Source organism: Micropterus salmoides, unplaced genomic scaffold, assembly GCF_014851395.1.
Source record: "Micropterus salmoides isolate LMB-PRFRI ecotype aquatic unplaced genomic scaffold, ASM1485139v1 Ms_hic_scaffold_13, whole genome shotgun sequence".
Taxonomy (NCBI): domain Eukaryota; kingdom Metazoa; phylum Chordata; class Actinopteri; order Centrarchiformes; family Centrarchidae; genus Micropterus; species Micropterus salmoides.
The window spans coordinates 26,365,971-26,387,568 of record NW_024040374.1 but is presented as its reverse complement, the minus strand read 5'-3'; the positions used below and the strand labels follow the sequence as shown (position 1 = coordinate 26,387,568).

The 21,598-nt window shown below is 41.9% G+C and overlaps 3 protein-coding genes across 4 annotated transcripts; 1 reads left to right on the top strand and 2 right to left on the bottom strand.

The window, feature by feature from the left end:
* The first annotated feature begins 522 nt into the window (after positions 1–522).
* On the top strand, positions 523–2,877 carry LOC119901124 (ICOS ligand-like). Its single transcript, XM_038716615.1, has 5 exons — positions 523–933; positions 1,036–1,305; positions 1,384–1,668; positions 1,757–1,927; positions 2,394–2,877. Exons 1-5 carry the CDS (start codon positions 780–782, stop codon positions 2,465–2,467), a joined length of 954 nt encoding a protein of 317 aa, XP_038572543.1. The 5' UTR covers positions 523–779; the 3' UTR covers positions 2,468–2,877.
* On the bottom strand, positions 2,818–8,604 carry nit2 (nitrilase family, member 2). The gene is made up of 10 exons (XM_038716618.1): positions 8,461–8,604; positions 8,189–8,307; positions 7,578–7,698; positions 6,211–6,299; positions 6,000–6,093; positions 5,837–5,911; positions 5,680–5,758; positions 4,256–4,354; positions 3,445–3,500; positions 2,818–3,197 (listed from the first exon to the last, which is right to left on the bottom strand). Exons 1-10 carry the CDS (start codon positions 8,486–8,488, stop codon positions 3,097–3,099), a joined length of 861 nt encoding a protein of 286 aa, XP_038572546.1. The 5' UTR covers positions 8,489–8,604; the 3' UTR covers positions 2,818–3,096.
* A 745-nt stretch (positions 8,605–9,349) lies between these two features.
* tbc1d23 (TBC1 domain family, member 23) lies at positions 9,350–21,368 on the bottom strand. Of its 2 annotated transcripts, XM_038716610.1 has the most exons (19): positions 21,219–21,368; positions 19,948–20,056; positions 19,178–19,283; positions 17,907–18,111; positions 17,675–17,798; positions 17,438–17,562; positions 17,303–17,349; positions 17,129–17,232; positions 16,872–16,994; positions 16,659–16,751; positions 16,397–16,567; positions 16,200–16,242; positions 14,312–14,418; positions 14,010–14,152; positions 13,556–13,600; positions 12,706–12,794; positions 12,479–12,614; positions 12,059–12,253; positions 9,350–11,358 (listed from the first exon to the last, which is right to left on the bottom strand). In XM_038716610.1, the coding sequence occupies exons 1-19, from the start codon at positions 21,254–21,256 to the stop codon at positions 11,274–11,276; spliced, it is 2,088 nt and encodes a 695-aa protein (XP_038572538.1). In that variant the 5' UTR covers positions 21,257–21,368; the 3' UTR covers positions 9,350–11,273. The 2 variants fall into 2 exon arrangements, with proteins under 2 accessions (XP_038572538.1, XP_038572539.1); XM_038716611.1 differs by lacking the exon at positions 13,556–13,600 and having other exon boundaries at positions 21,219–21,367.
* Between the last annotated feature and the right edge of the window lie 230 nt (positions 21,369–21,598).

Genomic DNA, 21,598 nt, shown 5'->3' with positions numbered 1-21,598 from the left:
TTATTTGCCGAGTCAGAAGCAGCAGGACCTGAAAGCCAATGCCTACTCGAGTTGTTGGATAAACTTTTGTCCAATGAGAAAGCATATTATATGGATATTGCAGTGGGTTAAAAAAAATCTGTTCAATTTCAACATTCTGGGATTATTACTGTATGTAACTAGCCACATAGAGTTTATAGTTCTACAGATTTTTAAAAACGTTAAACAAAAGGTCTAACAGGCATCTTAAAACATGACTTTAGTAATTACCAAACAACAGAAAACAGAGCTGCCAAAACATCAAGTCTGAGGAGAAGTAAAATAAATACATAGTAAGAAAATAATTCCTTATATCACAGGTTTGTAAAACACCGCCAATAGTTTTTAAATGCTTTAATAAAACCTACCTTTCTGTAAATAATCATTTGCACAATATTGTTGTATCAAAATATTATGTTAATATCATTAATAAGATGCTGCCAACCCCACCGCGCGTGGGCGTGAGCCCTAAAAAAGTAGTCCAACAGGTCGGAGCAGTCTCAATAATTTGGACCCCAACGGGGCATATGTTGGTAGAAACTGGGAGGGCCGGTGTTTTTAACGTACTTAGGAATGTTTTTATTTTAAACCAGTGGGCGGTACTACTGATATTTTAGATAGGAAAGGAACCAAAAAAACATGCCGCAACACGACTGAAAATGACTCTCTCGGAGTGAATCAGGTGTGCGTGTGTCCTTCAGTTGTGTGAAAGGAGCGAGCAGAAGACGCGGAAGTAAATTTAGACGGACGTGTTGTTAGTAATGGACCAGTCATCGTTGTTCAGTTTTAAGAGGAGAAAAACTTTGAATTGTTTTCGCGTGTCGCGTGCGCAAATCTGTCCTCAGCGGGAGATGCCTGTGGTGCTGTGGCGCACAGGACTGTTGCTCTGTTTCCTTGGTTTCTGCGGCTGTCTGGGTGAGATACATCTCTGTTTGGTCATGCGTGTTACACACCGAGATGACTTTTCACACTTTCACTTACCTTTTTACCTGTGCTGTCTCACTCTTTTCTTTACAGAGGAAGAGTGCGTCCTTGGCATTGTCGGGCGGCCTGTGTCACTGTCATGCTTTTACAATGAATTATCAACCTTTAACAATTTTTCCTTTGAGTGGAGGAGAGGCGATTCAGTGGTGTTCAGAATCTCAGCCGAGGCTGCACTTGCTGGAGACCTCTCTCTGGAGCTGCCCATTGTTGATGCTAAAGAGCACAACGTCAATTACAGTCTGTTAATCATTTCAGAGGGGAATCACAGTGCTCCACTGTGCACTGTGTGCCTCAGGATAGCAGGTCAGTGCCAAACACACAGTAGGTAATCAGAAGAACATGTAAAGGAAACTAAGTTTTGTCTTTGATGGCTGTCTGCAGCCAGTTTCAGCTCCCCGCTCCTGCAGAGGGAAGAAGAGTCGCAGGGGGATAAGGAGGTCTTCGTGTGTCACTCTGGTGGTGGTTTTCCTGAGCCTGCTGTTGACTGGCTCATTAATGACAGCGAGGAGCCCCCTGAAGGCTCAGTGAGGACCTTGGCAGCATCACTCCCAGACTCCCATCTCTACAACATCACAAGTCACCTGACGATCAACATTCCCAAAGACTCCAGCGTGTCGTGCATCATAAAGAACCTGTCCATGAACGAAACCTTTGCCTCCACAAGCTGTGAGCGATTGACCGCTGCTCATTCACTTTATCAGGCCCCAAACGCACACCGCTTGTCCACTAATCTCTGGTCCTTGTTGGTTCTCAGATGGAGTGCAGGACAGCCCAGTGGTGACCCAAGCATCAGATGGCGTTTGGATGTTCAGCACGGCTCTCTCTGTGGTGGTTGGGCTCATGGTGCTGGCAGGAATCGCCTATCAGATTCGCCTGGACAGAATAAATAAGAGGAAGGAGCAGGAATTCCAACAGGCTAACAGAGGTAGGCATCTGCTGCTGGTGACACATGCTTCACATAATACACACATCCAACATATGACACTACAACAACATAAAACTATAAGTATGAACGCTTCTCCCATATGCCGGTCCTCCGAAGCTATAAACCATAGATTTCTCGTGTCCCAATAGTCAACCCTTTTGGTTTTTGACATTATATGTAAAGTCATCAGGCTACGTTTCATCTGGAAACCGACCCTCTACTAAATATGTTCCACTCATCTGAATCAATAGTAAACCAAACTTCAGCAAGTCTTTTTCCTAGACAGAATTAAGAAGCGTGTAACTTGATAATCAGAATACAATCTACATATTATACCTTTGTATAATGTAAGGAGAGAGAGAAGGGATGTGTGCTGCATCACACACACAGTGGTGTGTAATGCTATTTTGCCACCACTAAAAAAAAACCTTTTGCTCTTATTGAAATTAAAGTTTGCTTTCAACAGGACACAGAAGACGAAATCGGGACACGGAGGAGACCGAGGCGATGAACCCGGAGCCACAGGACACTAGTGTGTAGAGATCGGAATCGACAAATCCTCATCAATGGTCACTCATTTTCAAATTGAGATACAATGCACTGATTTGTAAATATGCATTACCTTTCTGTTTACCACAGGGAGGATTTAACATTGTAGTCCAAACCTGGGGCTGTTGATTTGTTTTATAGATCTGTTAATGTTTTTCCATCAGGACAGAAAATATGACAATCAAGAACTAAAATGTTTCTACATTTGAAATCTCTGTTGCCATAATCACTAGTCAAAAAACTGAAGGCAATTGTTCTTTTAATGGAGCACTTTTTCAAGAAATGCCAACAGTTCTATTTCCAGTAATATAAAACTGATTAAAAGGATTCAGTATGTCACATTACAGAGGATGTAACCAGCAAATGCTTTATTTCACTTAATAAATGATGTCAACAATTAACTGCTTACCAAGTGTCATCGATTTTCTATTGATCAGTCATTTAAGCACCAGACATTAAACAAATTACAGTTCAATCAGCGACCATCCCAACTGCATCTCTTGCTTCCACTATTAAGACAAACAAGTCTTGTGCGTCACAGGGAGACGAAGACGCTCTGTTGCAGCAAAGATTCTGTTGCGTGGTTTGCGTTGCACCTTTCTTTCTCATGGCTGCAGAGCTCAGCTCGAGCCTCCCTGCACAGATGTGACTGTGTAGATGTCGTCCCGACGCTGAGCGGTGATTGGGATCTGCTGCCGGATGTCGGCTAAATACTGCAGGTCTGGGAACAGAGGATACAGAGAGGTTAAGTACAGTTTCAGACAGTACAAGCCCTACTACCCTTTTGTGTAACCACTTTGAAACCTCTGGACTACAGAGCTGAGATGCATCACTTCTAAATATCTGAGATTATCATGCGCGACGCGGACAAATGGTTTACGGTGGCAGCAGGAGCCACTCTGTCCTGTAGTTGAGAGTCTCTTGATCGATACTGTCTGCAGAAATAAGCAAACTGCTCCCCCGCTTACCGATATCAGCATAAATAACGGCCTCCTCTGGTCCAGCCTTAGAGATCACTTCTCCCCTGCAAACACAGATCGAAACAATCACAAAGCCGGCTACATTTAACATGTGAAAACATTCACAGACAGCAGAAGATACAGCCGCTCATTAATGGAACACAAACACTTTGAATATGACACCAATTTCCCCCAAGTACATGCACTAAACCTAAACTACAATATTGAGGTTCTTTACTTGAGTACTTCTATCTTATGTACTTATACTTCTACTCCGCTACATCTCAGAGGACAACATTGCACCTTTTACTCCACTACATTTACATGACAGTTCAGATATTACATAGGATGTGTAGTTACATATTTAAACTCCAGTATAAAAAGTTGTTCAACTTAGCTTCACCTCAAGCAGCTACAACAGTAAACTGTAAATGACACGTTAATGCATGTGTAATAAACAATATAATGCAAAACTCATGAATCCTACTTTTACTTACTTTTGATATTTTTCCTGCATCTTCCTGATAATACGTTTGTTTGGTAACTAAAGCGGCATTTTGAATGCAGGACTTACGTCATTACGCCTGTAATGGAGTATTTTTACCTTCTGTCAAAGCATATGAAAATAATTTTTCAATACTGCTGGTTTTACTGACGGCAAATGCCTCCACTACTGCTTTCCTTTCACTCACTCATGACTTCCTTGCTGGCAGCAGCACTAACTCGCGTTCCCTTTAATTCCTTCTCAGTGCGTATTTCACAGTCACACACAGCTGGTCAGAGGATACAGAAGGCAACATGTTCCTGGTTGTTACTGTACCATGGGTTGACAACAGTGCTGTGTCCCCAGGCGACATATGAAGCAGTTTCATCTCTGGCAGGAGACGCTGTGGCCACATACACTTGGTTATCAAGCGCTCTGCAAAGGAGACAGCCAAAGGATGTACATCAAACTGTGCAGCAGTAATTTGTAGCTTCTAGACAGTTGTGAAAACCTAAAAAATATAATAAGTCATAATTATCACATCATTGCCATGCCGTGCCATTACCATTACTGAATCTGGCAAAAATTTTAACTTTCATTTTCATTTCATAGGGCCCTATCCATGGTGTCATCATCCAACATGTGAATGTATCAGAACTGCAGCAAGCTCCATCAGGAGGAATTAAGTTTAGAGATAAAAATGTGATAAAATTGGAGAATGTGACGAAACTAAACAGGCAAAAATTTGTATGCCGCGTCTATGACGAAGCAACGTATCCATAATACGCACGCTCTGCAACACTAGGAGTTTCGGGGGTCTACCACCCCCTCTGAAAAAAATCCTAAGGGAAACGCTGCCATGGATACAACCACAAAGAGCTGTGCCTTTGGTGCTGCTAAACTGATAAAAAATACAAAATGTAGAAAACGATGCTTAGATTGCACATACAAATATAAGTATTAAAAATTTTTTTACAATATGGACACATTGAACACTAGTTAAGATTCTCAGAATATACAGAAACAAAGAACACCAGTGTGCTCTTGAGGTTGGCCAAATGGGCTGTCTCTTGGGAATAGAGCAAATGAATGATTCGTTATCAATATGTTATCCCACAGACAAGTAACATTCACACTGGCAGAAATAAACAATTGTAGCCTATATCCTATCTTTGCTGAGCAAAGAAATTAACAGCCCAAATATAGACAGGATGAGTTCAGTGATTGAAGCAAATAAAGGGCCGAGCTATTAATTTAGTTTTATATATATATTCCATAAATAAGTTTTACGGTATTAACCATAGTTAGATCACTCTTTCTGAAGGTACTGGATGTTTCAAAGCATTATTACTTTCATTTTAAATATTTTGTTATGATAAAATGTATGCATTGTCTGCAGCTTCTTAGGATGTGGCTGCAGGTTTGGAACTAGTTCCACCTTTCTGTTCCTCTTCCTCCACAAATAATGTCCCTTCATTTCACTCTGACCATATCACACAGTGTAGGATGTATTCACACCTGAAGTTTTGAATATCACGCTGTTTCTATTTGTTTGTTTTTTTTAAATGTGTCTTTTTTAATATTTCCCTATCTTGCTTTTATGTAAAACATTTGCCTTGTTGCTGAAATGTGCTGTACAAATAAACTTGCCTTATATCCACTACATGACAGACATAAATCACACAAGAATCATGGGTCACTAATAAATATTTTTCAAAAGCAAAATGTTTTTGGACAGTGACTGGGACTCGAGGTCTGACCTCCCCCTCTGAAGGAGCTCCCAGTGGGCTGGACCGGTCGTCATGTTGAAGGCTCCAGGGTAGACCAGCAGCTGACAGCCTGAGGACAAAAGGACAACCCGATCACCTCTCCTGCACACCATTAAAAACATGTAAAACAGCGTAATCAGCCACTTACCTTTCCTACTATAGAGCTGTGCAAGCTCTGCAAACCTCAAGTCATAGCAAATGCCCACTCCCACTTTGCAGAATGCTGCCGGAGGAATTACAGAGAAGGCAAGAGTCAAATGATGCTCGTCCAGCTGCAGAGGAGGAAACAGCAGGCGACGGATGTCACTTACGTGTGTCGAACATTGACAAACTGTTGCCTGGGCTCAGCGTCTCAGACTCCTGGAAGCGGATTTTCCCTGGAACGTCGATGTCAAAGAGGTGAATCTTGAAGGAAGATGCATTGACAGATGATGAGAAACACTTTGCGGTGGTGAATATCCTGCTATAATCTCTATGAGGTGGTCATTAAGTAGTTTCAACAAATGACTGAAGCACACGCACCTTCCTGTGTTTAAGAAGCAGCTCTCCATCGGGCCCAAACACTGTGCAGCTGTTATACAACTTCCCACCTTCCTCTTCAGGGATGGATCCTGTTGAACAACAAGTCACATGGTTCATGCCGCCGCTGGACAGAAAACCTGTTTTTGCATGTTTTTCTTACTGTTGTTGTTGTTTTTTTTTCCAAGTAACTTCACAACATTTCTTAATCAGCACCAGGTGAATCTAATCAGCTCACAGGTAAGAACCAATGGCAACAAGCCTGTTTGACTATAAAGTCCAGCACACTGCACAGAAACCAGGTTTTTAGTGATACTCGTACACAATCAAATATTTTCAATGTGTGCCATTCAATGTATTCTGGAAGTTATCTTGTGAAGAAGAGGTTAAATAAATGATTGACCTTTACACAATTAGCCGCATCTACCACCAATATTACTGATTCCCCATGTGACTCCCAGAGAGAGAACTTAATGGATTTTCCACAGCATTCTGACATGTTGTAGCAGGAAAAGCACCGATGTAATTAGTAACATAAACAATGTTTGCATATCATGTAAGTGTGCCCGTTGGGGTCCTGCTACTGTGCCTGCGTCATGCTTTATGCATGGGACACTTCAGTGAAACAGAGATCTTTCATTTTACACCTGGGCTTTTCCTGCAAAATCTCAAAAAGGCCTAATGAGTTAATAAAAGGCTATTCTGTGGATACATTTCATCAAATGCTATTAAAATTTTAAATTACATGAAAGGAGGAACTGTGATATGCCACTATTACCAGTTGTTTCGAAAGTTACTGTCAGCTAAGAAAAAGTGTAAAATATTGTGTGGCTAAACTGGGATCATTTATTAACTCTGCTGTTGGTGGAGAAAGCACGTTAGCCTTAAACTTTGCGGCATGAATACCAAAACCTGATGAACAGTACTGACAGTCTAGATGGAGAATACTGGTGTAACGCCTGTATAAAATGTAAAAATAAATCAATAAAAACAAAGTTAGGAGTAGGGAAATTAACAGGGTTTCCATTAAGGGCCCAGGCTTTTGATTCTGCTCCCCTTAACTCCTCACAACCTTTTGTTTTTTCAAGATAATGAGCTAATTAGCCCACTGTCACACAAGAACATTACTCTGAGGAAAGCTGACACATATTTCATATATAATACTGTATTGTAAATACATCCAAGAGATTTCCAACTTTCAGTATTGAATAGGATTAATGTAAGAAGTAAACATTCAAATGCAAATTTACAGTGGAGGAAAATACTCCCATTACTCTATGGACCCTGTGTGTGTGTGTGTGTGTGTGTGTGTGTGTGTGTGTGTGTGTGTGTGTGTGTGTGTGTATAAACAGCCACAGATGCTTCCCTACCTCCCACTAGATACACCTTATTCGCCTTCGCTGCCTCTGACAGCACCTGAGTGGACTCTCCTGGGATCCGCTCAGCATACTGAGAGAAGAAGTTGGTTCCATATGGAGAGTTGAAGCATTCCTGTATGAATGACAGGTGAGAGAGCAGCTGTTTTTACAGCAGCAATACTGAACCCATGCACTAAGGACAGAATTTCACCACTTTAGGCACTGGCGACACATCTTTCCAGTGTTGTGTGTCCCCCAAATGTTAACTATACCAAAACTACAGCAAAGAGTCCGCTGGTGCAGGGGTAGCAGTCCACTGCAGAGACCTGGTTACAGTTCCCACCTGAAGTGTTTGCAGGTGTGAAGCTGGTGAGGGATCAGTCCTTTAGTTAATAATACACAACAAAAAAAAAAGTGTTTTCACAATGAGATAACCTGTCCCCAAAAAGACAAGCACACCTGTAATCATTAACTGATTTTTTGAGCTAGCTACCACATAGCTTGGACCAGCAAAACAAAAATAAGTTTAGATTGGAGCAGTAAAAGCAGAGGGACAACCAGCCCCAGCCCCAGCCCCAGCCCCAGCCTCCCCTACTGTCCCTTCATCAGACCCTGCTCCTCACCGGCAGCAGCACCAGCTGGCTGCCTTGTCCTGCAGCCTCCTTCACCAGCCTCCGGGCTCTGCTCAGGTTGTCAGCCTTGACGCTCGTCACCTGCAGCTGAACGACAGCCAGACGGAACTCTGAGAAAACAAGAGACTGGCTTTTTAACTGTGCACCTGGAGCAGACATTTACAGACTGCAACTATTAAACTGTAAATGCATTCGGGTCTATATGTACAGACATACCAGTTAGCTACAACTTCAGTAAAATAAAAAGAGAACTTGGTACTTACTTGACATCGCCTTTGCTACAGTAGACATGTATGCAGAGAGGTCCTGTTAGGTTTCACACACAGTGTAGAGCGCAGGTCATGTAATTCCGGATGGCTATTTGTTTCTTTCCAAAATAAGAGTCCAGACGGTTTTACAACACCAGGGAGGTCCGGTAAAACAAAATACAACGTTATAAAACAATAACGACCGCCTGCAGATGCAAACTGGCGGTTCTTCTAACTTAAAGTGACTCTAGGATACATACTAGAGGTTAAGTCATTTAAAAAAAACCTTTAATGTGAAGTTTAGAGGCGAACTTACGTCAGCATAGGTGGGTGTTCCGCAGCCAATCAAGTGTCAGTTTTTCAGCCAGGTCTTTCCTCATTGGTTAATCGAACCAGCAACTAATATTACCTTCAAGTACTACTTGGCTAACAATGCTCACAGGGCTTAGCCATTATAAACATACTTACTTTGAATATAATGCATTTACACTTAATAGAACTGCATCTGAATGATTATTTTGAATGTTTGGTTCTTTAAATGCTTTAAACTGAAGGTAAAGACAGAGGGGACCATAGACCAGACCAGTCATTTTGCTACTGGCTGCTGTGCTTCTTGCAGCGGATATTTGTTTACTTATTATTTAGGAAATAAACCACCTAGCAGTAGCAGGTAAAACAGAACACGATAATCCTGTTCCACAATCCAGTCTACAGTAGTCAGAAATAAGACACCAATGTAAACAGTTTTCTTTGTTTTTGTGCTGTTGTTCAAACAGCAACTTTCCAACAAAGAGGAAAAATATGCTCACTCCGTAAAAGGTCTCTGTTGTAGCTTTTTACAAACATCACAAACCACTTTATAAAGCGTCCATAAGTCACATGATATATAAATGACTTCCACAGATGCAGTCGAATAATCTCCATTTATTAAAAACAGAAAAGCTTAGAAAATAATAGCGGTACAGTAAGGTGCAAATTACACTTGAGACATGTTGCATTTCAACTAGTGGTGACATCCTTTGCTAGTGATGTTACAGAGTAATGTAAAGACTCAAGGATGTTCCAGTCAATACTGAAAAATATCACTAAATTACAACACAATGCATGGGTTACACACAGGAATGCTATGAACGACAAGATTGAAGAAAGACCAGATTTATGAGTCTTTAGTTCAAGTTTTGGTTTTCATATTTTAAATATGCCTTGAGCTCTCCCCTCATTTAATTTATCATTTCATTATTATAATGGATAAAAGGGATAAACCCTCTCTGGACAGACGTTTCAACTGGAGCTATCAGGAAGGTGCTGCATCACTTCAGAGTTTTGGACACTTCAAACCCAGGCTGCCTACACAGCTAGACTTCCAACGCAAATGAATAAGAAAGCAACACAGTTTAAGATTAGATGAGAAGCAGCAATGTATACTGTGATATGTTGCCACTGCTGGTGCCAATATCACACATCACAGGCATGAGGCCGAAGGCAACAGTGGCAAGCAAACTAAAGCCGCTTAGTTTTGACTAATACACTGGAGAAGACAGATTTGAAAATGGATATATAATGACTTTTCCTTTTTTTTTTTTACAATCATTTCGTTCCTCTCAAAGCAGTGCTTAAAAGTGCAAAGCACAGTCCATGTTACAGTGATCTTTTCCTTTCTAAATAGGTAGAAGTTAGCATGGTGATGCTTCAACTGCAATAATAGCCTGCTAGATGCTAACATAATCAGCAACTTATTTCACCTGGACATTTTTAAATAAGGTGAACTAGGGGGAAATCATTCCCATACTGAATCTAAATGGGATGGAAAATACTGAGGCGTTCAGGCTCTTAACAACTGCAATCAGCGAACCTCCTGTTGTAATACTAATGTAGTCCAGAGGGGCTGCAAACCATGCTTTCTGAGAGCTACATCACACTGCTATGAGATGAGGTTAATTCATTATGATATGTATAGCTCAAGAAAGAAAGGGGAGCTTCAAACCGTGTGAGCTGGTTTAGAAGCCAGTTTTACTTTCACTGCATATTCTAACTAATCAGGACTTGCTTTCAAAAGGACATTGCAAAGGTCTGTCTGATATAGAGCAGTTTACACAATATACACACTTCAGTTATTTATAAACATCCTCAAATAATTTCTATTTAAGGCTGCCTGTTGGAAAATAAGAGTTATCAAAAACAGTTGTTGCGGTGGGAAATCTGCCTCACGTGTCAGCACTGCTTTTTTTTGGGGGGGGGGGGGGGGGATTTGTGCATCTTAATGTTTGAGCTGGTCGCCTCACGCTTCACTCAATTCCTGACCAGAACTATGATCAATAAATCTACCCTCAACACATCTGAAAAGTAAATTCAGAGACATGACTGAGCTGCACTACTGTTCACTACAAAACAAACGGGTCGGAATTGAGACGCTCGAGTCAAAAGGAAAAAGTCTTGATTGAACAGGTCGCTTAGTACGCTACGTTAAGGCCAGAGAAACGTTGCCAAAGTGGAATTGCACTGCAGTAAGATCCCATGTTTTGTCAATAACAAAGAAAAATGTACAGTATAACCAATATTGTTGAACTTAGTGTAAGAGAACGGTTGGATGACTGCGGAGCACCTAAGTATTTCAACCCACCCAGCCTGTCCCACAGGCCTGCAGTCAGCAGTGTGTCCCCACGTCCCAAACACAGACACACAGGGCTTCACAGTCAACACTGCACTGGATCTGTCCAGGAGGGAGAGGACAGCCGAGGGGAGAGCGGGAGAGAGTTTCACTCTCGGCAGACAGAGACTCTTCTTACAGTTTGTGTCGCTGCTGGCCATCACGACCCCGTCATCTCCCTTTACGAACTCTCCAGAGCGTCTAGGACTTTCATGATCTGCTGCTTAATGACCTTGGTGGCGTCGCCTGCGTTGGGTATCAAATATCTGAGTGGGGGAGGGTGGGAAAGAAAAAGTTAGTTTTCAGAAAACCATAGTGAATTTTAACAAATAACTGCCAACAAACAACAAAAGAAAATATTCTCTGTCGAGCTTCAGTAAAGAGTTTCATAAACATGAGTTGTTATATCCTAAGACAGTTACTGAAGGTCTAATTAAGCCTAGTGCACTTTATCTCCCAGGGTAAATGTGTACTACATTTAATTTAAACAAACATCAGTATGTTCAAGGAATATTGACATTTTGCTAGCTAGCCAGCAGACCATTAGCTTAGCACAAAGACAGGAATACAACTGACTGTTGCTCACCAAGTCATTATTACAGCATGTGGCTCCCAATTAACCTACAAATTGTGTTGTTTTTATATTTCAGTTTGTGTACAGTTAAACAAATGTAATAAGTTGTGTTAATTAGGGAGCTTAGGATGTGCTGGTAGGCATATTTTCCAACTTTGGAGGGAGCCAGACTAGCCATTTCCCCCCTCCTTCTGATCTTTATGTGAGCTACGCTAGTCGCCTGCCGGCTCTAGCTTCCTATTTAGCATATAGACATGAAATAGGAATTGATCTACGTTCTCATCTAAACATATTCAAACATTATACATTTCAGTCTGCAATTTGCCTTATAATTATACCCAAATACGTTTTTTAGGATTTTAAATTTGAGATGTAATCCTACAGACGAGCACCTCTCAACTGCCGTTATCTCCACTCCAGCTGAGTTGTTGCTGCCAAACTTGAATGTAATCAGTTCTGGGTGCTTCTTTTTGGATGTGATCTTCACCACAGAGTTCAGTGCTTGTCTGGACTGGATGTAGGCAAAGCCTTTCCTTGCAGCGATCTCCCGCAGGCAGTACATGTGAGTCGCTGTGATCAACAAGTGGCTGCAAAACCAACAGAATAACACAGTCAGTGTTGCGATTCATGGATTCCGGATTTATTGCAAAGCCTCTTGTTCATTCATGTTTAAGGAAGTGGGGATTAGTCATGTTTAAATGCAACTTCCCCTTACTAAGTATCCAATCAAACCACACCCATATCAGCTCGGGAAGATGGGTGTCATGAGGAATATTAGAAACATTACCAAATTCATTCAGGCAACAACTCACCTGGGGAACATGTGGCCCGTTTCTTTCACCTCATTACATGGAATGTGATGCTTTACATCTGGTTTGTTTGTCCAGGTCTGAATGTTGACAATCTCCTTCCTGTCGTCGTCTGACATGGACGAGCTGTCGATCTCATCTGGGGTGGGGAGGGGGGTGGTGGCATTAGATGCAGGTAACTATTTTGCTTTAACCACATGTCACTGTAGATACATCCAGTGGGAGTTTACCTGTGTCGTACTCCTCTTCATCACCAATACTGAAAACGGGCTTCACCCCGCGGTAAGGTTTGCCAACGCGGTCGCTGCTGCTCACATGCCTAAAGATGAAAAGCAACAGGGCAACATCAAGCACCGAGTGAAGAAAGTGAAGACCATTAATGCCTGTGTTTAAAGTCACATAACAGCAAGGCTGCACACAAATAGAAATGGCATGAAGACCTCCAGGCTGCAGAAAAAAAATGCGTAGCCCACTACTGCCAGGTTATGCTGTTAAATATAAAGAAAGGGGTTAAATGAGACATTTACAGTCCAGAAGAGCTACAGATTAGTCATGTATGATATTGAGGGCTATAGGCAACAAATTAAGTGTTGTTTTGATCTTTTATCGTGGATTAATGTTTCTGCATAGCCCTGGCTATCATCTAAAAAGAACAACAATGAAATGGAAAGACAGACTGTTCTCCAAGCAAACAGCAGTGAAGCTGAGGTTCTCCCTGAGATATACAGACTAGAAAGATGTGACGGCCTCAGTGAGTTGCTGATGGAAAAAGATGACTCGATGCTTCCTGAGAGGCCACAGCAGCTTTAAGTCGAGTGAGCTAAACAGCAACGCTGAATGTTGTTAGTGAAAGCGTGAAGACAGATCCTAAACATCTCCTACACGGCCTGCTCAAACTGCAGGGGGAACTTGTAGTGTCGTTCCATGAGTGAGCGGCGTGGGCGGAGATGCTGACACTAAGCATGCGTTAATGTGACACACGAGGCCAAGTCTCCTACAATCCCGCGGACTGATTGGTGCGGGTCTACAGCCAGTGGGCATGCTGGTGACAAACAGCTCGATGGCTGGGGGGGGTCTTACCGATCTGGAGTCACCTTCTCTGGCCAGGGCAGAGTGAAAGACATTCTAGCATGGGATAAGGCACAAAGTATGGTGAACTTATATTTAAATACAACAAAAACAAAAAATAAATGTAACAGTCATCAGATGATCACAGTTCTCTGGTTTGATAGTCCAGTCGCTGTTCAGTCAGGTGTAACTATGTAAACAAAATAGCATTAGCACAATTTTGATGGAATTGATTTTGAATTTTGTTTATTTTCTGGAAAAAAGTCATCTGATTGTTTTGTGCTTATCTGTGAGATGAATCATACATTTGAAATCTTGGCAAATATTAAACTCACAAACTGATATCATACCAAAACTAACTTAAGATTTTCACCCCTAACAATTAGTAAAAAGGGGTAAGAGTGTGTTGCAGCGTGGGTTTCAAGGTTTCTTAGTAAGGGATTTGGAGGAGGAACTAGGACCTCACCTTTCTACAGGGGTGGAGGTATTCTCAATGAAGCTGATCATCTTCTCCTTTACGTTTACTGACTTGGACTTGAGAGCAAACGTCATTTTGTTGACCAAAGACTTGACGCCTTTGCTGTCTCCAGGGCTACTTAGGGACTCTCCCTGCATTGGGGGGGTAAAAAAAAGCAGATAATCTGTTTAAAGAAGTAAAAATGTATTCAAAATGTGTCCATCAAGGAGCTACAGTCAAACTGGCAGCATTATGCCTCTGTGTTTTTCTTAAAGTCATTAGTGTGTTCCCATATATTTCTGGCCACTTACATCTGCAGAGCTGAGGCTGCTGTGAGATCCTGACGTGCTGACGATCCAGTGGACGTATGACGAGTCAAGACCCTCAATATTCATGTCTACCAGATGCTTTTGGAGGGCTGAAATCACACAAATCTCAGTCAATTTTCACTTCTCACAAATATCCAAACGGGGCCAGATACACAAATGATAGGTCTGTGCAATAACCATGCGCACATGCCAGAATGTGTGCAGCTAAAGGGGTGAACATGTTTTCTAGAATCCAACGAAGGTTAAAATGAAGGGCAACTGGACTTGGTTGAAGCTACTGGAAGACGTTTCGTCCCTTATCCAAAGGACTTCTTCAGTTCTGACTGACTGGCAGGGAAACTCAGCTATTTAACCTCAGTGGGGTCGTTATCTCGGGTCATCGATACCGCTGGTTCGTTAGTGTTCCTTGTTACTGTGACGACAGTCGTTACAGTCGTTAAGACTACCTGTGGCCAAGACTGAACGACCATCGTTGGTATCTTCACCTGAGGCCAATAGGTTACGTTTGTTGAGTTTCCTGGGAAGTGATGAAAGGACAGCATTGTAAGTGGGGGATAAGTGGTGGCGTAGACCCCCTCCCCTGTTCAATGACGGCTTCTCGACCCTGGTGTAGATGCTTCCTTGACACCTCTTTCAAACCATCCATCTTCTCTGTCTAAAATGTGCACCTGGTGGTCCTCAAACGAGTGTCCTCTGTCCTTCAGATGTAAGTAGACTGCAGAGTCTTGACCTGAGGAGTTGGCCCTTCTGTGTTGAGCCATGCGTTTGTGTCGTGGTTCATTGAACAGAGGAGGGGGTCTACGCAACCACTTATCCCCCACTTACAATGCTGTCCTTTCATCACTTCCCAGGAAACTCAACAAACGTAACCTATTGGCCTCAGGTGAAGATACCAACGATGGTCGTTCAGTCTTGGCCACAGGTAGTCTCAACGACTGTAACGATTGTCGTCACAGCAACAAGGAACACTAACGAACCAGCGGTATCGATGACCCGGGCCAACGACCCCACTGAGGTTAAATAGCTGAGTTTCCCTGCCAGTCAGTCAGAACTGAAGAAGTCCTTTGGATAAGGGACGAAACGTCTTCCAGTAGCTTCAACCAAGTCCAGTTGCCCTTCATTTTAACCTTCGTTGGATAACTATGACCTGGATGACTGAGAATCTTCATAGACATGTTTTCTAGAACACAACGTGAGATGTAATCCTAGTAAAACAAGTTGTTTAGGTTGGCAATTCCACAGATTGTGGGATTGTTTTTTGTATTCCACACAGAAATTAGTAAAATGTCAATAAAATGCACACTGGTTGAACAATTGTTATCAATGTCTTCCATTTATTTATTTGACCTAACTGATGTTCTTTTCACTTTATCCTTTCATGTGAGGCACTTTCTAAAGTTTGTTTCTATATAAGTGCAGTAAATGATATTCAATAAAGGATGACGTCATACACATATCAGTTGATGATTTAGAAAAACAGTAATGAATTAATGATATGGGTGCTGTAAAAAGCCCCAGCCATAAGGGACAGCTGCTCGGACATTGTTTGAGAACCGATGAGGCACTATGGGTAAAATGGCATTATCAGGGCTAATGAGCGGTGGACAAGGCCGAGGTGTGTATATATACACACAGGTGATAAAAGGCGGGATCTATGTTCCATTTATGGCCAACTGTGAGAGTGGAAATTAGGCTTGTGCACACACACTTAGTTCCAACATGTTAGAAACGTACCAGAACAGAACCAGGGATAGATTCATCATTCTGAAGAACACAACACATGTGCATATTTCTGTCTGTGTGTGTACAGAGTTTTATCAGAGTATAGTTTAGGCATCTTCCTCAGTGTTCTCACTTTCCCCCTACTTACCCATGAAACCTCCTTTGGCAATGCTGACATATTCTTTGTTTTTCTGTAACAGAAAAAACTTTAATTAGCAAAGCAACAAAATACATGGGGAAATCCAGATCATGTAACAATCAGAGTTCCCTGACATGAAGCAAATGACTCTAGAGCAATTCATTATTTTCTTTCCACCTTGCCCTCTCTCTTTTCATGTCCCTCACCTGCAGAAAATGGGCCAACACCATGTTCATATACATATCCTCCTCTTCCCTCCCACTGCCCATGAAGCACAGGTGCTCTCCGCTGGCGATTGAGCCGGACTCCAAAGACTGCTTCTGAGCCTCCAAGAGGGACTTCACAGAGAGCGCAAACTCAGAGGGGTTCTGGAGCATCTGTGAGAAGAAAGGAAAACATGTTTTCTGCTTCATATACATTCATATACTCCATTTTTTTAAACACAGAATCACTATTGTCTGCTCTCACCAGGTCAGAGTCCAGGTGGAAGGCCGTGGACAGGTGCCCAGAGTTGTACTGCTCTGCAGGCCGACAGTCCACCACAAAGAACCGTACCCCATCCTGAAAGTAAAATTTGTTGTTATCACGTTACACATTCTCCTCTCTTTATTTCTACTAGCAAAAGATTAATTATTTCTTCTTTCGTTGAATTCAGCTAAAAGATAATTGGGCGTTACTAACCTGCTGCAGCTGGTTGGCCTGCAGGATCTCAGGGACAGACACAGGGAGACACAGTGCTTGACTCAGGTCAGTGTCCTCTTCTTTCAGAGCCACCAGGCTGCTACCAAACAGATTCTGGTTCATCTAGCAGGGCAGAAAGAGAAAACACAAGAATGCCGTGAAACAATGAGCAGCTGTCACATTTTTAGGTCTGCTCGGCAACACGCTGTGCGTTTCAAAGCCCCAGACTGTTTATTCGTACATGGCGCCTTTCTTACCTTTCTGAGTGACAGAGGGGTCTTGCTCTGGTAATACTGGGCCAGAGAAAACAAATCTTCAATGTCCTCGGAATCCAGGTGAGAAGGAGACGCTTCCAGCATTTCTGTGACAAAGAAAGCCTTTTTAACATCTCGAACAAACCCACAAATAAAATGCCAGCAAGTCAAACTTACTGATGATGTCCTCTTTGCTGTCTCCCTCTTGTGTCAGGATGGCCTCTCTAAGGGTTAATCAAACAAAGACAAGTCAAATATACGTTGCAGTTTCCTTGGTGTGGTCACGTTTCTCTGTAACCAGCGGCTGCCTACTTGGCATTGACGAGGATGATGAGCAGGAGGAAGAAGATGAGGAAGGGGTCAGCCTGCTGGAGGTAGAAGTCCCACAAGGCCTGGGTAACTTCAGGAAGGCAGTGGCTGGAAAACAGACTGCCCAGCTATGGAGGAAACATAAACACAGACACATACAGTGGTTCAGACGTGGCCACATATCTATTACCTGTTGGGCAATAACATGTCAGCTGAGACTGTGAAGAAAGAAACATATACCCAGTTGATGGCATAGGAGTCAGGTGTGATCTTTTTGGTGTCCAAGAAGGAGCAGAGCTCTGGCTCATGGTACTGCAGCAGTAGTCTGTACAGGTGGAAGGGTCGGCCGTTTGGCACACAGTCTCTGAAATAGACATAATTTGACACCCTTTACATTTCAAGTCTCCATTTCCTGTCCTATTTTCGTGAGAGGTGCGTGAAGGCTGATGAGAACAGTGCTCCGACAGCTAACCTGGGGATGTATTTGTTCATGATAGCGTAGAAGCAGTTGTAGAGGTCGCTGCGGGGAAGCTGAAGCCCCAGTAGTGGTTTGAGCAGGTGCGGCCAGCTCAGCTCCGGAGTGAAGGAAATGTTGCGGGACTTACAGTAAAAAGTGATGACCGACTCAACATCAGACACCATGTCTCGCCTCTCTTCCTCGGACACTCCGAGCTGGTCTAAACATGGGAACCAAAGCAGGAAGTGTCAGTAGCCCTTTTTCTAGAAACATTCTGTACAAATGCAGCCATCTATATTTGGTGTTCAAAAACAAGAAGCAAAGAAATGTAGAAGGTACAAAAGGAAGGACAAAGAAACCTGATCACTATGACAATCCTGATAGGCTATTATTAAATAATACATGAAAAGAGCACTTTTTCTGTATGCCTAGCTTTTCTGGGAATCACTCTCACAAGAGGCTTTCAATTTTGGAGCTCTAGCAGAGCTTGTAGTCAGCCTGTCAGAAGTGCAGACTAACAAACGTCATTTGTTCCTCTGAAATCGACTTTAGATGCTGGCAGACGCTGTGAGTGAGGCCAAAAATTAACATAAACCGTTTTTTTTCTCCCCTGCTGCTTCCAGGTTGTGCGTGTCCGGTCTACTGCCTCAACTTAAGACGCACACAAACTCGCCAAAAGGTGCTGGAAAGTCTATCTGAGGGTGTTTTTTGGTATCTAAGTTAAGGATACTTCGTGTTGCTGTTTGATGGTGTTCCTTTCATGTTTTCTGTTCAGACAGCCTACTAGTTTGAAGGGTGGATGGAATATTAATTACATGTAGCATTAAGAGTACTCCACCAATTTAATGTTGCTCTCCTACGACGGTTACAAAAAAAACAAAAAAAGGTTAAAAAATTGTTGCATGATGGGTCAGGGAGATTTTTATTCCACTCATTCTTCTTCCTTGTCAAAATCTGGTGCCTACATTATCCACAATGCAACGTAATCGCTGACAGTTGGTGGGAGATTGAGGTGCGTTTTGCTAGTAGCGACTAATATAGCCCCTGGCCTCAAGCAGAAGTGAGTAGTGGGCTACAGAATTCTGGTAAGCTCACTTCTCTCTAACTCTACCCCCACAGATTATTTTCATTTCCAAACTTCAGTAGTCTTCAGCCTGACTAATCCTCTTTTGATAATCCAACAACCTGAAAATCTTGGCTCAATAATTATTGTATTATTATTACTATTCTGCCTCTTTTAATTCAGTTATTCCAAAACCCAGGATTGTGTCATTAAATTTACTCACCGATCAGCTGTTCACTGCGGTTGTGAATGAGGGTCTGTTCTGGTAAATCGAGGACGCCGTCCCAGGGAGAAAGGCTGTCTCCTTTTCCGGAGACATTTAGAGCAATCTGCCATCACAAAACGGGGAATCACTGTTAAACATGCAACTACTGATTGATAAACACATGACAAAGACAGAGACTGATCTGCAATCAATGACTCAACTGCAGCTCCACTAATAAAACAACTAATCTACAGAGATGTAGCTGTATGGCTCCACATCATTAACTTGTGATATTACAGGATGATAAAGACCATCTAAGAATTGTTTTTGCTGCCTAGTATTTTCCTTTAAAATGGATCCCTGTGTCTATTTATCTCATACAATTTAACAAATCTATCGAGCATGACTGCTCCATGAATCCTATGTTGCATAGTCTAAAGGGAAAAAGCTGATCCACATAATTAAAAATATGTTGTAGGTATGTGGCTTTAAACAGAACTGAACCTATAACTGTTGGTGTGTCATAAAGAAGTGATAGCCTGTCTTTCCAGTCTGTTGACTTGTGTCTGATGAGAGTAATTCCTGCCTTTGTCGAATGTGTACTCTAATAATAGAATCATTAATGACCTCAGGCACATAAACAATATCTTGTACATTGCTAATAATTAACTTTTAAAATGAAATGTTTTAAACCTCATTAACAGGTTATAAATCAAAACTGCTTTTTTTAATAGGCAGTTAATTTTCGCATGTGTGGACTGACTCCTGTCATCAGCTGTCAATCTCACCTTCCACATCTTGGCCCTGTGTTGAGCCGAATGCTCCTGGACCTGGACGATGCCTCTCTCCATCTCCATGTCAGAGCCAGAGTCCAGCGCCTCAGCTAGATCCTGGTCCCTGAAGAAGCACACACAGTGGAAATAAAATACAAGTTAACAGATTAACCAGTATAAATGCTCATAAAAGTTAATGTTTACTATATAACAAAGATAAGATTTCTTACATGTGACATGTATTAATAGTTCACACAATGTTGTTAAGTCATTGCAGAAAATTGCCGGCCAATGTATGAATGTTTATGAATCATCACCCCTCCCTGTAATAACTTATTTTGCTGTGCTGACACGATGAGTGGCTTAAAGAATGAATTAACATCAATAATTTGAGTCACCTCTCTGCCATCCCTTTGGTCCCTGGCGAAAGCACTTGTACACCCGATTTACATTATATAAACAAAAACTGTATTGATAGTGGTAAATGAATTTAATCAGTAATAATTAGTTACATCACATTACATCATATAAATTCCCACTGCAAATAAATTACTTTTAAGACTGGGAGTCGATCATTTCGCTTATTTTTTTCAGTATTATCCAGTGAAATGTTTTTAACATCAGCTGGACCATTTAACAGGTGATCCTCCACTCCAGGCAGAGATCACGACACATAAAGATATGGGAATCTTTTTATGATGATAGTTACTCATCTTCAGATCGCCCAGCCCAGTCCTAACAAGTCCAATAACATCACTTGACTGACAACTTCACGATTACTTTAATCATGTAAAGTTAATAAGGTAATATCTGAGTTTGTCATATTACATGAGAGGGACAAACTGGAGCTAGGTCTAGGATTAAGCTTCTGTTTAAAGGGAAGCACAACTCGACAGACACCGGCTATAGCTAGCTATTGTTAGCATACTGGCTAACAAGCTTTGCCTATCAACTTGCCCATGCGAGAAAGAAAGTGATGGAAATATAAATACATTGATGGATCTTTCTCAAAAGCGTTTCAGTAATTTGTGTCCGTCTTACTGACTGATCTGCTCATTTATCCGAACCGACTTGGCTAACGTTAATTGACATTAGCTGGCTAGCCGCCGAGCACTAACGGTAACGAACTGGTTTCAGACCAGCATCCATCGTCAGCAGAACAGATTAATAATGTCAACTCATCTTTAGTTACTAAACATCACATCCTGTCAGATGAAGCCGACACGATTGTTTGACAGTTAAATAAACATCTCTTATAATGTTAGTCCGATAACTAATTGTCTCACCAGCTGCTGTGAAGAGCTTCCTCCACGGTGTCCGCCATTGTTGTGTTGACGGAGACACGTCAAATGCCGTCAACACTTTCGATGTGTCGCGCGGCGGTGCCATTGATTCATCAAAGATTAGAGTGATATTTGTTGCAAGTTGTAGTTATAACACATATGATGAAATAAACGGATGTTACGGTCAAAAAGGCTAAAATCTTTTAATGAGCCCGTAGATGCTGATGGGATTAAGACAGAGACTGTTCATACCAACCATTGTTGTTATCACACTCTACTCTTATCAACACCAACAGTCTCCTACAGGCAATGTGATTAAACTGCATTCTTTCATCTTCTGAATATGTGCTTGGGGGTTTATATTTTACTTTTTTAACTTTTGG